The sequence below is a fragment of the Cygnus olor genome, chromosome 2 (assembly GCF_009769625.2).
Source record: "Cygnus olor isolate bCygOlo1 chromosome 2, bCygOlo1.pri.v2, whole genome shotgun sequence".
NCBI classification, from domain to species: domain Eukaryota; kingdom Metazoa; phylum Chordata; class Aves; order Anseriformes; family Anatidae; genus Cygnus; species Cygnus olor.
Window position 1 is genome coordinate 18,731,139 of NC_049170.1, and position 17,116 is coordinate 18,748,254.

At 39.7% G+C, this 17,116-nt stretch overlaps 1 protein-coding gene across 7 annotated transcripts in view; it reads left to right on the forward strand.

Annotated features, from left to right (window-relative positions):
- Nucleotides 1-17,116, forward strand: part of ARHGAP21 (Rho GTPase activating protein 21) — a 124,198-nt gene that overhangs the window by 92,188 nt on the left and 14,894 nt on the right. For 4 of the 7 annotated variants that reach the window (XM_040546290.1, XM_040546288.1, XM_040546287.1 and 1 more), the window contains 2 exons: nt 977-2,924; nt 16,824-16,982. In XM_040546290.1, the coding sequence (XP_040402224.1) occupies nt 977-2,924; nt 16,824-16,982 (2,107 nt within the window). The remainder of the gene's footprint in view (nt 1-976; nt 2,925-16,823; nt 16,983-17,116) is intronic. The other 3 variants (XM_040546293.1, XM_040546291.1, XM_040546292.1) reach the window with 1 other exon arrangement.

Consider the following 17,116-nt stretch of genomic DNA (forward strand, 5'->3'; position numbering starts at 1 on the left):
GCTTCTCACTGACTTTTTTTTTTGTATGCTCTGTTAATTTCACAATGATAAGTGTTGCTTTTCTAAAAGGAGGCTACTGAAACACGCTAAGTGTAATATATCACCTTTTTTTTTTCCTCAGGAGTCAGGCTCAAGCATAAAGATGCAAATAAATGCACTAAGAAAATGAATTTGAAATTTTAATTTGTGTTCTAATATTGTGTAGACAGCAGTAGATATTTGTAGATTTTCATACCTTTTGTACCTTGAAGATAAATGATGCATATTATTCATATTTTTGCAGTAAAATTTGTGTACCATGTACTGGCTGTCTGCTTTAAAATGTAAGATTACTTATAGGGTGTTGGCTCACAACAGATAGTACTGCTTCAATTGATTTGTGTTATGTTTAGGAACAGTAGCTGTTATGTAGAAGACATCTTAGAGAGAGGAGTGTATGTCTGTACGTTTGTGTGTACTTCTCACATGTACTGTGTGAAGTAAATGGAGTTCTTTTATACATTAAGTGAATGGAGAATTTTCTAGTGCTAGTTGAATTTATTATGCACCATTTTAACCTGTCAATTGCTGTCATATTCTGAATCCCAGCAATGCAAAGCCTAAATGGGGAGGGTATTTAAAGCGTCACGACAGAAAGCAAAAATAAAGGTGGAGAAAAATACTGTTTTCTGCTCATGGATCTTGGCAAACCTGCCTCAGTGCTCTACCTGCACTATTTCCTAGCATTGGTCACCAGTTCAGCTATTGAATTGCTGGGGGAGAGGATGTATTTAATGATTTTGCTTGTTCTGTTTCTGCTCACTAAGAGGATGGAATGCTATTTTTTACCTTTTAAACTAACATTTTATCTAAAATTACATATACTGTGGATTTCAAACTTGTGTTCCATCTCTTGAAGTTTGATTGTGCAAATGCTAGATTGTGAACTCTTCCATCTCCTTTACTACTTAATGCTCACTTAATCTTCTGTCCACAGGCATATTCCCAAGATGCCTACCTGAAAGGCAACGAAGCTTACAGTGGTAATGCCCACAACATACCCGAACCACCACCAATATGTTACCCACGCCTGACATCCACCACTTCTGTTATGGCACAAGCTGGTGACAAGCTACCTTCGGATTTCTCGCTGGGGAAGCAGCAAGTCAGTAGACCAGTACGGGCATTGACACAGCCAGAGAGGGCCTACAGAATGGAAATACAAGTGCCTCCATCACCAACAGACATTGCAAAATCAAATACAGCTGTGTGCGTTTGCAATGAAACTGTACGGACTGTTATTGTGCCTTCTGAGAAGGCTGTAGACTTGCCATCTTGTAGAAATAATCATGCTGGTCCGTCTCACAGGACAGAGGAAATAAGATATGGCTTGAAAGATCAAACCGCTCTAAAAGCACGGACCACATCACCATCTTCTTCAGTGTCCACTGCCATTGTACTTCCTCAGACTCCAATAACGAGGCCAGTTGATCCAACTGGAACGATGAGTAAGGCTTCAAATTACGTAGTATGTCCAGAAGGAATCCCAAGCACTAGACCTCCTGGTCAAGCCACAGACTCGCCCCCTGCCTCTACTAATCATTACAGTTCTCCAACCTCCCACCAGCATATAGACTGGAAGACCTACAAAACCTACAAAGAGTACATCGATAACAGGCGCATGCACATGTATGGCTCCCGAACAATACAGGAAAGGCTGGATAGTTTAAGAGCAGCTTCTCAGAATACGACTGATTATAATCAAGTGGTGCCAAATCGCACCGCTTCACAGGTACGGCGCAGGAGCACCTCTCATGACAGGGTTCCCCAGTCTGTGCAGATCCGGCAGCGAAGTGTGTCCCAGGAGAGACTTGAAGATCCCGTGTTGATGAAAGAGTGGCCACGAAGTGCTTCACAAGATACGCTAACTTCACCTTCAATTAGTGCTAGGAATCACAGGGCTCGCTCATGGGATTATCTCAGCAAACAGGGTGAAGTGCTAGAAAACTTTCGTTCTGAGAATCAGATTGCAGATACAAACGGAGATAGGAGAAAGACTTACAAGTGGACAGGGTTTACTGAACAAGACGATCGGCGAGGTATTTATGAGAGATCTAGACAACATGCATTTCATATGTCCCTTCGAGGTCAAAATTTTTCTGTGGCTCCAAGTGGTTATATTTCAGACAGCAGGAGAATAGGTAGCAGAGCTTCTCTGTCTGGTTCTCATTTTCAGAAAGTTCCACCAGATATAAAAATGTTGCAGCCTTCTCGAGATTTACAGACTCCCGGGGGAATTTCAAAGCCTGCAGCTGTTTCACAAGAGAGGCCATCTCTCTCAACCAGAAGTTTGAAAAGTAACTCTGTGAAGAGCTCGGCTTCCTATGCAGCAAAACCATCGTTTCCCCTTAACCAGAGCCTGGATGTTGTTGCCAGCAAAGACCAAAGAACAGTAAATCACATGCATCAGAGTGGTTTGTTAAACCAGCAGTCAAGGATCCGAGCAGAAGGTGCCCCAGATCACAAAACAGAAACTGGCAAAACCATCCAGCCCTCCTCTTTGTCTCCAGCTTCTGCCAAACTTGTTCAACAAACAAGTGAGAGCTCAACTACCTCTGATAACATAGATGTTTCCGTCAGACAGAAGAGTCGCGATTTTGGAAGGGAGGATGTCCACGAGCCTGAAATTCTGCAAGCAGATGTTCAGGACAATGACAAAGACACAGTTGTCATGCGGGACAAATCACCCTCTGGCCACCAAACGTCCCAGCCTTTGAGGCATCAGTCCTACATTCTTGCTGTAAATGACCAGGAGGCTGCCTCGGACACCACCTGTTGGCTACCTAATGATGCTCGGAGAGAAGTCCACATAAAACGGATAGAAGAAAGGAAAGCATCAGGTTCCAGCCCACCTAGCGACTCCTTGGCTTCTATTCCATTTATCGGTGAGTTAAACTGTTACAGCATTCCTCTCACCTTTCTCTGTTTAACATGATGGAGAGCGCCACGCCAGGTAGCTGACTGCTGCTCCTGTAAATCCTGGGGTTGAGGGATATGGGGGTTCTTTTTTCATCCAGCATAATATTAGTATGGTTAAAACTAAAAATATTTTTCAGTGGAGGAGAAAAAAATATCTTGTTTGGAGCCCTGGAGTATCAGTGTGAAAAGGTCTAGAGTGATTTAATTTCTCTAGAATATTCCCCAGCCCCTAGAGAAGTCTTCGTTACATAACTCTGGTTAGCGCTCCACATAATCCTCTGATGTTATTTGTGTGGACAGCTAGCAGTTGCAGTACCTTTGAAAACATTCTTACCTGTATAATAGAAAATGTACAATCCAGTAAAGAGAGAATACAGATGTAATGGTAATCTGTGGGGAAAACTGGATTTCAGGATAGGCGAATAGATAAGGTGAAGGCTTTCTGAAACAGATATGTATTTACAGGAAAGCTGTTTCAGGTGAAAGGATATCAACAAAATTAGGTTAATTTGCAAGTAAATAAGCTAAAGCGGTTATGAGTTAAAAGATTTATGTAGGCAGAATATGAGAAGATGCAAAGATTCACCTGTGGGTTGTGACATAAAAAGGGTTGGAATTTTGCGGAGCTTAAAGCGTGGGGGCTGAGCACTTGTCCTCTTTTCTTCAAAGTTATCTTAGAGCTATGGAGGGATTCTAAGTAGGAGCGAAATGATCAGGGAAATAGTTTGGGGTGTGTGAGGAATGGAGACATCTGTAGTGGCAGAGTGAGTTTGTGTTCTACTTAAGTACTCAGTTTTGGTCTTTTTCTGCTTTTTTTTTTCATTGTTGTTTTGGCTTGTTTAATCCTTTGGAGGTTAGATCTCTGCAGACAATGTTCTACATAGGTTGATCTTTTTTCTTGAATTTCGTATAACAAGTATTTAAAAAATACTGAATTTTGCTTCTCAAACTTACATATGTGAAAACCTAATCCATAAAAAGCATAAGAAAAGCTGTTAAAGGGAGTTAGTTTTACTGTCTTAGCAGAGTTGTCATCTCCTTTGGATCTGCAGCAATGTTTTTTTTCCCTAGAATTATGTCTGATATCTGCACCAGATTGAAGTAAATGAGCAAAACAGTGAAGGAGCTTTGTGAGCACTGAAGGATAGAAATCTGCAATGAGATGCAATATTCTGTTCTTTTGACAGAATGTTGTTAACACTTAACCAAAATGCTTTCTTAAACAGCTAGCAGATGGTTTTCAGATTGGGCCTTCCTTTTTGAATAGGAGGTGTGCAGTAATTTTGATTACTGGATGTATCGGTGTCCAGTAGTTTTGGATGCTTCTTTGGACTCCATTTGTCTTCCTTCCAGGATTAGCGTAAGTCTGTCAGGCATGTAGCTCGTCTTTGCAAGTGTTTTCTAAAATAATTTGCCTAAAATCAATGTTAGACATTGGATAAAGTGGTGCCCAGTATTTGTGCTCGCTGGGAGTTTTCTAACCCCGCACAATTTAAATATCGTGTGAAAATCAAATCAATCTATTTTATGGTAGGAGATTGTGCTGAAAAGGTTGGGCTTGATTCAAATAAAGACTTGCAATGAACTCTTCTTACCCATGGCTTGCTTCCAGGTTTTAGAGAAATGTGACAAAGTTCAAAGGAGCTTTAAACATGGCAGTTGGGTTTCATTCCAGTAGTGGCTGAGCAGTTCAGAAGAAGCAAAGTTGTAACTCTCCATTGCAGACTTCTGGCATAATACCACACGAGATTTTGTGAATTCTTATGTGCTCCTTACCCTCTTGGACTGAAACCTCCTCAGCCCTTGTCAAAGACTAACGTGGTGCTGCTAGAGCCACCGCGCTGCTCATCACCGTCTTCCTGAGCTGTTCTTGTGCTGGTGCAGGTGCTAAGGGGGAACTTCCACCGCAGCTCCTGCAACTCAGGGTGAAATAACCCTATCCGGCAAGGAGCAGTGTCAAGTGCCGCTAAGGCTGGGCTTCTTAGGAAGCTAGAATTAATATGCCTGATTCTCAGTTTGCTCGTTCCACTATCATTATGCTTAATTACAGCTTCACTTGTTAGGAGACTTGCTTAAGCTTCACCACCTCCTATCAGGCAGATAGAGCCCTAAACCTACTTTGAAACTCAGTTAAAAGATTAACTCTTTCAAAGGAAAACAGCTTGGATTTTTTTCTTCTACTACTATCTGGCAATTTGAGAGGATGTTACTTGGAATAAAGATATATCTTAGTGTTGGCAACCTCTTTGCTTCCTTTATGTTCATATCAACATGTTGTTTGTGGTGTTAGGTTTTATTGGATATGTTTAATTTCATAAAAGCACTACCTGAAGTTATTTGTACAGTAGATCTTTTGAGTAGCATACACATGTAAATTTGGGAGGAATAAATACCTTCCAAGGTTACGTTTTATTGGTATTTTAAATGCTTTGTGGTGTTTATTTTTGTTATTACTTCCTGCTCATTAAAATCAGTGGGTATGTCCAGATTAGAATTTGGTAGAAATTCAGCCAGGAGTAGTTGGCTTCCACGTCAAGTGTTTTGTGACCAACCTGCTCTAGAGAACTAGCCCACCAACAGGATCATCTGAGAGCATCTCTTTGTAAGTACCTTGATGCCACAGACAGAAAGCTGAGTAGACTTCCCATCAAGCTCACTTACGGCAGTTTCTTGCTGAGATTATGATGATGTGCTAAGAATTGTCTTTTGACAGTGTAGTCCTTTCACAAAATGCTGTACTGAAGCAGGGAGATTAAATATAGGTTTGCGTTTGTTAATGCCTCTTCAGAGCAAAGCCAGTAGGTTGATGTATTTTGTAACAGACACTGATTTGAAAAATTTAGACGTGTGCTCAAACTCTTCTTCAGGCAAGCACATGTTCTTGGGGCAGTCGCTGTTTTAAAGAAAAATACATCCTGGCACTGCGAGCTTTGGTGCTTTCAACATGCTACTAAATGCAGGCTATTGTTGTGTTGTTATTTGAAAGCTACTGTTTCTATTTCAGGTCCAAAGAAAGGGTCTGTTCTTGAGATGTTGTCTTATTGTTTCAAGCTGTACCGGTTAGTCTCATGAGAGGTTATTCCTTTACCTAGAAGCGGCCTCACCTGTTCTCTAGAGGAGTAAAAATACCACTATCTCTATCAGTGATTATTTTAGCATTGCGGTGTTTAGTGTACATTTTTCAGACTTGTACTTTGTATGTAATTTTTCTGCTAGAGAACACCAAATGCTATGTTTCTGATCTACAAAGTAATTTTGGATGTGTCAAACTGCACTTGGATGGAAATTAAAACAGTACTTAACATTTTTGTAACTAGAGCAGTTGATTCAGAATATAATTATTTTGATATATTTCTTAGAGATAGTCATAGTTTCTTAGACATAATCTAGTGTGCATGTCTGAGACTTGCAGCCAGCTTGAAACCATTTTTTTTCTTTTTACACTATTTATTCTAGCACAGAAAGCCATAAAGATAATTCATCTCCCAGATTGGGTTAACTAGACCTACGAGTGAAATGGAGAAGTCGCTTCAGTACTTAAACTGATCCAGTGTGTTTGTCCACCAGCACAGTTTAATGCTTTGGCCAATGCTATTGCATGAATGTCCTTTTCTGCACAGGTTTTGTAGTGAGATGTCACATGAAAAATTACTCGAAGCAGATCTAAAATCTAAAAATACCCTAAATCTAAGTAAGCATCGTCTTGGAGTGAAATTTTTCAAATAAAACAAGTTTACAGTTGTCCTATTACAGACTTTTCAGGCATACAGTAGCATCCCATAGACTTTTCCTCAGAGGTGCAGTCCCATTTTCAAAAGTATCTAGTTCGTCCTTACCCTAGAAAGCTTTTAGGTCACTTAATTCCTCTATTAATTTGTGAATAACTGAGAGAAGATTAGCCAGATAAAAATATTTGACCAGACTTTGGTAACTGAAGTGCTGTAGAAATAACATCAGTGTCCTCTCTCTGACTGCCTGGAACCAGAGGCCTTAGGAAAGGACAGGACAAACGTGTGATGCTGCATGTTGGTACTTTGCACTCTCCATCTACAACTTCACAGCGCTCCTGAGCCAGTTGTGGTTTTCTATGTGCTCCATGAATGTGTCCATACTCTTTTACTACAGTAAAGATCTATTTAAATCAATACACAGTATTGGATACCAAAGATTTGCCAGAAACTTTACAAGATTTCATTGAACGCTATTTATAAAGCTTTCTTTATAAAGTAATCAACATACAGACAGACTTTTGCCTTTTACCTTGCTCTAAGAGCCTGGTCTTCATTTATTTTTTGTTGTTGTTTTCAAAACCAAAAAGTGGGTACTTTTTTTCTGTGCACTAGTGTATGTTTTTCCACAAAATTCTGTCATGGTAAAAATATTTGGGTAGCTGCTGATTAACAGGCAGGATAAATTAATCTGACTTCCAGTGAGTGCTGCTCAACTTTCTTTTTACTTCTTTGTTGTTGTTACCAAATACTTCTACTTTAAAAAACAAAAAACAAAAACAAAAACCAAGGGATTAGAAGATTAGGTTAGAACAAACATTTCAGGTTCTAAAGTGCCTAGCATTAGTTGAACTTTTCAGTCATTTTTATTGTACATATGGTGGTATTGCTGAAAGTAGGGTTATAGAGGGTTTACCTTTCTTTGTGCCTACAGAGAAAGCTGAGACAGCTATGCAAAATATTTCTGAAAAGAGTAACGAGTTGTCTGCCTTTTTCAGTGAAATAGGTGCCGTACTTGTCATCTCTTTGCCCTGCCTCTGTGCTCCTCTCTGCAGGATGTTTAGGCTCAGAAGAAGACCACATAAATACAAACAGAATGCAGTTACATTGTTGGAACTGGAAAATGAGTTCATACACACTTGCACTATAAGAAGGGTTATGAAAGGAATAAAGAAAGGTTAGGGAAAAAAAAGAATATTTTCCCCATGTAATAAAGAAATATATTCTTTTCCTTGTAAGAAGAGACACACATTGAGCAGAGAGAAATCGAAAACCTCAAATTTATGCAGCAGAGATTATTGCTTGTCAGCCCGAAATGTGTGGATACCTTAAGGGCAAATGGTGGCTGAACACATATGGTTGATGTGGCATGTTTTAAGGAAACTATAATTTTAGCAAGAACTCTTAGTAGTCAAGATGAATACAAAAAATCTTCAGCCATTGTGATAATTAGTTTTTTTCCCTACAAATTACTGGCTAGCTATTCCAAACTGAAAATATAAATGTGGTAGCAGTTGAAGTGAGAGCTGACAGATGCTCGTTTTTGAGGGACTCTTGCTTCCATTATTTCAGCGATAGCATTGGCACAGTTTTCAACATGTCATCCATGTTTCTAAGATAAGCATCAATCCTCTGCGTCTTTCAGTTTTTAACAGTGTGGCCTGCCAAATTGCTGTTGCTCCAGGCTGAAAATTTCCATGTTTCTTATCCAAAGAGCAGTTTTTAAATCATTGTGATATTCTGAAATATAACAACCAAAACACAAAGCTACAAATTAGTGTTTTAAGTGCCATTAAAATGTGTCTGTAACTTGAAAGTCCACTTCTAATTCAAATCTAAAATTTTAAGACAATCATTCATAACTTTTAGAAGAGTTTTAATTGAGTGGAAACATGTAGTGGGTAACATTTTCAAAGTAGAAATCATCCTTAGTGTATCATTAGAACTTAAAATAGTAATTACAGGTAATAAAGGAATGCTATAAGGGTTCTTGGCCAAAAAAAGGTATATTCAGAATTGTACTTTATTTTTGATCATGTGGCAGGATAATACTGTGATTAGGGACCTTTAGAATTACTTTGTAGAGAAGGATAGCTATACATTTTGCTCAACGCTGAAATAAAAAACAGATTGTCATAGATAAGCTTGCATTAAGAATAATCTAGGCCAGCCTTTTTCTGTTTTTGTGAAACTCCATCACTGTAATAAACATTATTTACATAATCACAGTAGCAGAGGACTAGATTGGGTGGTTCAGGGGGCTTGATCCCGTCCTGTGTTTCTGCAGCTTACAGAAATGAATGTGAACAGCGTGCAGACATGTCTCCAGTATATTCATTTGGCTACAAGAGGATAATTACGTAAAATAAATATGTGAAATGCTTCTTTGTAAAGGCAGTCAGTGCTGTCAGTGTTGGTAATACTTAAAAAATAGCAAACAAAAAAAAACCAACTTAAACAGTTCTCAGAAAAATGAGATTGTAAAAGGCAAGTCGTGATGAGTCCGGGCAATAGTGCATCTTCTCCAAATCCAGTTCCAGGCTTTCAAATCTTGAGCTGCTACAACTTTTGCTGCTGCTTGAAGAGTAAAAGATGCAGCAGCTCAGCTTCCCAGCTCTGTTACAAGAAGCTGCTTCCGTGGGATATACATATTAGTCCTTTCTGCTATTTCGTGTGATAGCAGAATTAGTTCCATATGGTTTATTTCTGATTGAACAGTTCATTTTTCTTTTATTGGTAGTTGCTGGCCTGCTCACTTTGCAGATGAAATAGAGTACTTGGGTCTTTTTATTTGACTGTCTTCCTGACCGACTTTTCAGAAAAAGTTTGTGAATCAGTAGGTCTATATTAGTACATCTGTGTTCAGCTTAAATTGAGCTTCTTTTGAAGTTTCTCAGAGTTAAGTTGCCTCTGAGGTAGAACTTTCTGTTGCCTGTGTGGGGACGAAGGTGTTGTTACCAACCTCTGTTAACCTTCCTGTCCTCTCCTCTGTATTCCTTCAGTCTCCTTACAGGTGCATTTTCCTTGCAGGCCATGTCCCCTCCTCCAGTGCTCTGTTGTGCCAGTGCCCAAACAGCTTTTGCTGACCCCTGGTGTCCTGCTGCCACGGGGGAGAGATCTGGTTCCTTGGCTGCACCATGCGGGAACTGCTGCACACAGTGAGCTGGAGGAAGTTTAAGTGGAGAGGGACAGAGGATGGACTGGACACAGGCTGAAAAGCCTTCATGTGCCTTATTTAAGAATAATGCTTTGGGGCTAGGTAGCATCGTGCATTGTGATGGTGTTGTGGTATCACAACTGTGGCACAGGGCTGGAGGTAAGGGAGCGCCTCTAATGTGCGTTGTACTGCGAGGTCAGTACATAGCGCTGGTGAGTCCTGCCTGTCCTTCAGTAAGGAAAAGGGCTTTTCAGCCTTTTAATGGCACATCAGTTTTGTGCCTTCTTTTGTGCCATAAGCGAATAAAATTGTTACGTAAGAATCATTTTTAAATTACACCCCAAAAGCAATAATCTGTTGTTTATGAGAGCATTACTGAAGAAATAGAGAGGCAAATGGATAGAATACATTTTGTAATGATTGTCAGATAAATGCCAGCCCAGTGTGTGGAAGCCTTCACGCCCATGCCTTCCTTGAAGAAAAATAACGTTTGTAATGGCTGTTTTAGCACTTTGCTTTGGAGACAGAAGGCAGCACGAGCTACCTCCCTTTAGTTAGCCTTCTGCAGAAGGTTATTTATAAAGAGTAATCGGAGTTGCAGTTCCATGAGATTGATGAGTAACCAAAATTGCATGGAGTACTACAAGGCACCTTTAAGCACGTACCTACTCCAAGATTTCAGTGTGGTTTTCAGAAAGCCCATGGTATTAGAATACTGTTATCCTCTTCAGTGGGGAGTTTGGGAAATTGTATGCTGAGCGTTTTTGTGTACGGAAATGCACACCATCTATCTCAAAGTTCTTCACATGAAAAACAATTTAAAGCTCTATTGCGTGTATGTTTCTGCTCAGTTACCAACTTCTTATGATTTGGATCTTTAAATCAGATAATAGTCTTCAGTAAATTATGTACTTGTTGAATTAAGGTTTGTAGCCGTATAATCACGTAGTTTATAATGAAGTCTCTAATTAAATTAGTGTTGTAAATGGTAATGTGCTCTACAGTATACTTACTAAATAATACAGTTCCTTTTTAAAAATCTTTTGAGATGATGAGATGCTGCATGCAAGACTGCCAAGTCTGAAGGAGGGTAAATACAAAAGCTGGTTTTAGGCTTGGGAAGTAAATCTTTTCCAGTCACTTTCTATCACCAGTGAAGAAAGATAAGGCAATTTGAATTCCCAGGTGGGAGAAACCACCTTTCTCTGTTGATGATAGTCCAAGATGATTAGCTTCCCTAGGCTAAATCTAGTTCATGAATTTGCTCTGTGCTTATGTTTTTATGATTCAGTTAACTAAACCATTTTCTTTCATATAAAAAAAAAAAAAAGGTAGTCATAACTTTGAAAATGGGGAACTCTTAACACAGCCCCAGTGCAACTCAACCCATGGAAGTCCATCAGACCCAACAAAATGCATCTGAAGCTTTTGAGTGAGTTGGCTGATGTCACTGCAAGGATGCTGTCTGTCATCTTTGACAGATCACAAGGTGCCCCAGAAATTGGAAAAGGGAATGTTCTGTACCCATCTTGAAAAAGGATGAGAAGGACAGTCTAGGGAGTGTAGTCAGCCAGCCTTACTTCAATCCTCAGGAAAATCATGGAGTCAGTCCTCATGGAACCTGTTTCTGGGCACATGAAGGAGGTGTTTGGGAATAATTAGTGTGGATTTACCGAGGGGAAATGGTGCTTGACTAACCTGATTGCCTTTTGTGATGAGATGACTAGATCTGGGAATGAGGGGAGAACAAAAAGTGCCACCAGTCTTGACTTTAGCAATTCTTTTGATCTGGTCCGCAATGCGGAAAACTGAGTTATCAGTTGTAAAGGATGGTGGCTAAGATTTCATACTCCACCTGGATGCTGCTTACAAGTGGCATTCTTCAGAGTCCATCTTTTTAGGTATCTTTATTGGTGACCTAGACAGGAGATGTAATACACTCATCACGTCTGCAAACGCCACCGAACAAAGTGATGCAGTCAATGTGCTCTAGGGTAGGGCTGTTGTTTGGAAGGACTCTGTGCAAAGGAATGATAGGACAGGAATGTCTCAATTCATTAACAGCAAATGTTAAGTTCTGCCCCTGGGACAGGCTAACCTCCTGCCCTGGTACAGGCTGGAGACTGTCTGCTTAACAGCTCTGCTGAAAAGGACCTGGAGCTCCGTGTGGATGGGAAGCCAGATGTGAGTTCACCTGGATGGTGATGAAGGCTAAAGCCAGCCTGGCCTGCATCACTAAGAGAACAGCCAGGAGATTAAAGGAAGAGTTTATTACCCTTTGTCTGAAGACATGGAGGTTTCAGCTGGGTATAAGGGGGAAGAAAACATTCACCATTTGGTGACGAGTGGAACAAGTTCCCAGGGAGGTTGTGGGATCTCCATCCTTGGAGACTTAGTGCCCAGCTGGACAAAACGCCTGAGGAACATGGTCTCAATTCAGTGTTAGTCCTGCTTAGAGGAGAGGAGGAGATTGGGCTAGGTGACCTTCTGAGGTTCACTCCCAGCTGAAGAATTCTGTGATTTATTTAGGTTATAATTAAGACTCTCAAAATGTGCCCCCTCCTGTGTTGTGAGTTTTCAGGTTGTTACTTTAAAACCTTATGTTTCATCCTGAAGGGCTGTTCGGGAGATCCAAGTCTAAACGGACAAATACTACAACAATCATAAATTTGTAATATGTCAGTGTAGTATGACATTTTGTAGTAGGGTATGACACAGATCTCTGCTTTCTTTTCTGCATTTTTTTGGTGTTAATTCCTTCAAATCCTTTGAAACTTGGGTTATTTGTTCCTTAGTTCCTCATGCATGGTGTGGAGACAGTACACATGGACAGTGTCCTCTGTCACACTTCCTCATCTGTGTAATCCTATTTTGAAATTGTTAGGCCTGCACCTGTAGGTACTGAGCCTGTTCAGTGTAAATTTAAGAACATTATTAATATTTTTTCAGTTCACTTGCATTGTGTACAGAGGCTCCCACCCTTTGTAGGTCCTGATCTCTGGGTGCATGGTAACAGAAACATACTTTGACACAAATTTCTCCCTGTTTTAGCTAGCAAATGACTTAATACCAGCTAACTACATTTGGAGCTGTGTTTCCTGTGTTTTTTTTAGAAGTTTTCAGAGTCCTCCTATAAATGTTTTTGCACTGAAAAGCTCTCCCTGAAAACCACCAGTTACAGCAGTTTACCAGGTGCGTGCTTGTGCTCCCCATGGCACGTGAGCAGCCCAGACCAGCAGCATCTTCCCTTTCCCCAGGGATGCTCTGCCTCCATGCAGCGGTCTCGCTGGCTTGTTTTCTGACGGTTGGTCTCTTGGGTCACTTCGTAGACAATAATGCGGAAAAAGTGGTATTCGTATCCTTTTCTTGAATTAAAAGTTGAAGTACTTCTGCAGACTTTGACCTCTTTGTTACAAATACTCAAAGGGGTACTGGTAATCCTCGAGGTGGCAGACTGAAAGAGAATTATTTTGTGTGGCTTCTCCTCTGGCTTGTGTGCTCTACGTGCTTCACAGCGTTTCATACGCCGTCATTTCCACTGATTGAGCAGAACGTGTCCTTCCACATGCTCAGCAAGGAGTTTCGTGATACGGGTTCTCTGATTAGTCAAGGAAACTAAAAATGGAGACAAATATGACAAAACACTTAGGGGAAAAGTCAAAATATAAAGGTTATGAGTATTTTTTTTTTTTTTATTGAACAGCAGTGGCGATGTTTACGGTGCACTGAATCAGTCGGCAGTAACTCTATGGTACATGTCACAGTTTGTTCTACAGTCACTTTATGTTATGTAAAGGCTTGCCATTAGCTAACCTTCAGCCTCGGCAGGGACTCAGTTATCCTCCTGTACTGATGTCATTACGCTTCTGTTAAAGCTTGCATCTTTCTAAAACACCTTCAGTTTTGATTCATGCAGGGGTTAGATCCCCTGTGAAATAAATAACGTCGGTGGTAGCGTGTGGCAGGGCATTAGCCTGCACACCCCACTTCTACCCGGTTGGGTTCCCGGCTGGCTTCCTGCTTTTTCTCTGGTTAGCAAACCATCCCTGGCTGACAGCGGAGTGACTGACACACCGAGCGCATTATTTGATTGTGTGGAAGCAGAGGGAATCGTTTGGAGGATTTCAGGTCTGATGCAGAAACAGAAGAACATTTGCCTGGCTAACGTTGTTTAAAAATAGGAATTTATTCCCCGTTTCTAGCGTGCCTCCAAGGAAAACAAATAGAACAAACTCTTCAAATCGCTGCTGACAAGTGGAGTATTAAATTCATCAGTGCTTTTTCTGTTGTGCTGTGAGCATGCTGTGAGGTTTAATTCTATTTCTTTTTTAGTAAGCTGAACTGTCACCATAATATTTTTTTTTTAAATGCATTGTTTTCTCTTAATACATGTGAGAATGAGAACTGGGCAATTTGTAACAGGAAGATACCTGACTGTGTCTCAGGAACAGACTTTATCATCTGACTAAATGATTACAACCATATATAATTTGTTAGACTTGAAATAAAGTTCTTAAAAATGTAAGAGAATTTTCAGTCTTAGGCAAACTTAAGTTTGATCTTTTTTGGTACTTTTATCTGTAGACTGGAAAATGGGAAATTTGTTATGAAGAACTGACAAATAAGTGCATTTTTTTTACGGAGGCAATACTTTGCATAAAGCACTTCTCTGCATATGATAAAATTCTTATTAAGAGCTTTAAAGAATTTATCATTTTCACTTCTTTTCTCTAAGTAGCTATAATGATTTATTGTCCCGACTTGGTGATGCAAGAGTGGAATTCTTTTCTGTTCATAAAAAAAAAAAAAAAAAAAAAAAAAAAAGATATTGAGATGCTACCGATATAGAAAAGATCTTGCGCTATTCTGGGAGTATTCTTCTGTCTCACAGCACATATTGATACTGAAGTGCATTGGTTGAAGGAACGATATAGCGAATTAATCTTACTGTACACTCACAATTCAGGCAAATGAGATCATGTGCTATAAATGTATCTTTGGCATATTGCAAAAGGTAGGAAAGAGGAAAAATAATTTTACAGCGCCTTTCCAGTAGTAAATCTTAATAGGGAAATATTTCAACCGTGATAGCAAGAAAAGGCTTTTCATCATGAAGGTGGTTTGCGTTGCATTAGGACGGCATCCAGATGTGCTAGTCAGGGACCATTGTGTTTGTGCTAAGCCCTGTTTGTAGGCATATAGGAAAAACAGTCCCAGGGAAGGATTCTGTCTCATCTGTGGTGCTGCTTACAGGCAGGACAAGATCCTTGCAGCATCCCTGCCCAGACTTGCTGGGAGAGCACAGTTCTTTTGTGTTCACAGCTCATGCAGACGTATTTCAAATGTCAGCACTTGTGTAACTTTTTTTTTTGACTAGAGGCTGTGACATCTTGAGAGAAGTCTGTAACAGAAATAACTGAAAGCTGAGCACTTTCAGTTTATATGGTATGAAATAATCTGCCTTAATGTTGTTCAGTGAGTGGAAATAATCATTAGTCAATGTTAGTGTGCTTCTCCACACGCTAGCTGAGCAAATGAAATAGACAACAATAGGACAATGAGTTACTGTTGTTTCAAAAATGGACGTATAAACGAGGTTCTTCCTATCTCCTAGCTGCTGGATAGGAGAGGTATGTAAATGCTTCAATTTATCACTAGATGCAAATAATACTTAGAATTTATTTTAATTCTTATGCCAGGTATTTGCTGTGAATTTGCTTTCCCTTTTATTCATGTTCTTAGTTGTTTGCAGCTAGTTTTGGAGGGGAACTATGCTTTTAAAAAATAACAGCAGTTTTTAAAGTTATATGTTTTTATATTTACCACTCCAGACAAAGTAGAGGGCTGTCATTGCTAAATCTTTCAATACTTCAATCATTTGCCATCTTGTTTTAAACTTCACCAAATTTTGATGGTACAAGTGCTGCTTTTAGCAGAACTGCCAGTGACTGTTAGAAAAGCACAATGCCGCTTACGCAGTTGTGTTTGCACAAAGCAAAGAATAAACCTCTGTTTGTGAGTGTTCATTGGTTTCAATAGGCTTTTCAGAAGCACTGCATATCACAATTCTTAGCACCTAGGATACATTCAGATTCATTATGGCAGTGCAGTCCAGCCCCTGCTCGTGACTTGCTTCTCTCCACCCTCTCTTCTACTGGAGGATGAAGTACAATTATTTTTCTCGTACTCCTGATGTGTGCTAGAAGATGTTACGACTCTTTTCTCAGAATGGTTGAAAATGCATCTTTCAGCTTCTTCCATCTTGCCAGAAACATATTAAATAGTAGAAATACGTAAAGCTTTTTGGACTCTTTCATGATGACCCTTGTGACTGTTGAGACTGTGAGGTGCTGGGCATGTGCGGCATGCGATCGTTTGTATGAACAGTTAGTGGAAGAAATAATTGGTATGTAGTGGTGCCATCTTTTAAAAATTTGAATACTTTTTTATCTGGATATGTGGAGGATGGGGGGTTGGTTCTCTGGATGCTAGATATGTTTCAAATGTTTTTTGTTGATTTAGAACTTGGCTTTGTTATTTGAACACTCATTGAAACCAAATAGCTGCTGGTAGTTGGAATGCCCATGTTTTATTGTAGGAAATTGTACTTAGCTGTCTCCTGAGTTTAGACCTATTGACATAACAGGTGTGTTCTTCACACACATGCATACAAGCAAAACCAGAGTACTTGAAAATCATAAGAGCTTAGCACAAGATTCCTATTTCAGTGTCTCACAGTAAAATCTATGATCAGGTATGATGCTCTTTGCCCTTATCTCTAATGTATAATTAACATCCTTAATTAAGGATTTATTAAAAAAAAGCATTTAACAGCATATGTTGACTGGATGCTTGTGTGAAAGACTTAATTTAAGGTACTTAATCTGATATTCCAGTAATGACAAGTTCAGGCAGATACTTAGTTTGAGCATTTGGTTCATGCATTTAATATATTAATTTATTACGTATTACCTTTGTAGATGAACCGACTAGTCCTAGTATTGACCATGATATTGCACACATTCCTGCTTCTGCTGTTATTTCTGCATCTGCTTCTCAAGCACCTGCTATAACAACTGTTCCTTCCAGTCCCACATCTCCAATCCCTTTAATTCGGCGACAGCTTTCTCATGATCATGGTGAGTGGTGATTTGATTTTCTTTCTATGCTCTTTTTTTCTTTTTACACTCTGGAGATCAGGTGTGAAAATTGTAATCTCTTTATTGCTTGAAATCAATTACAGAAATGTGTTTCAGGTTCCTACATACTCAAA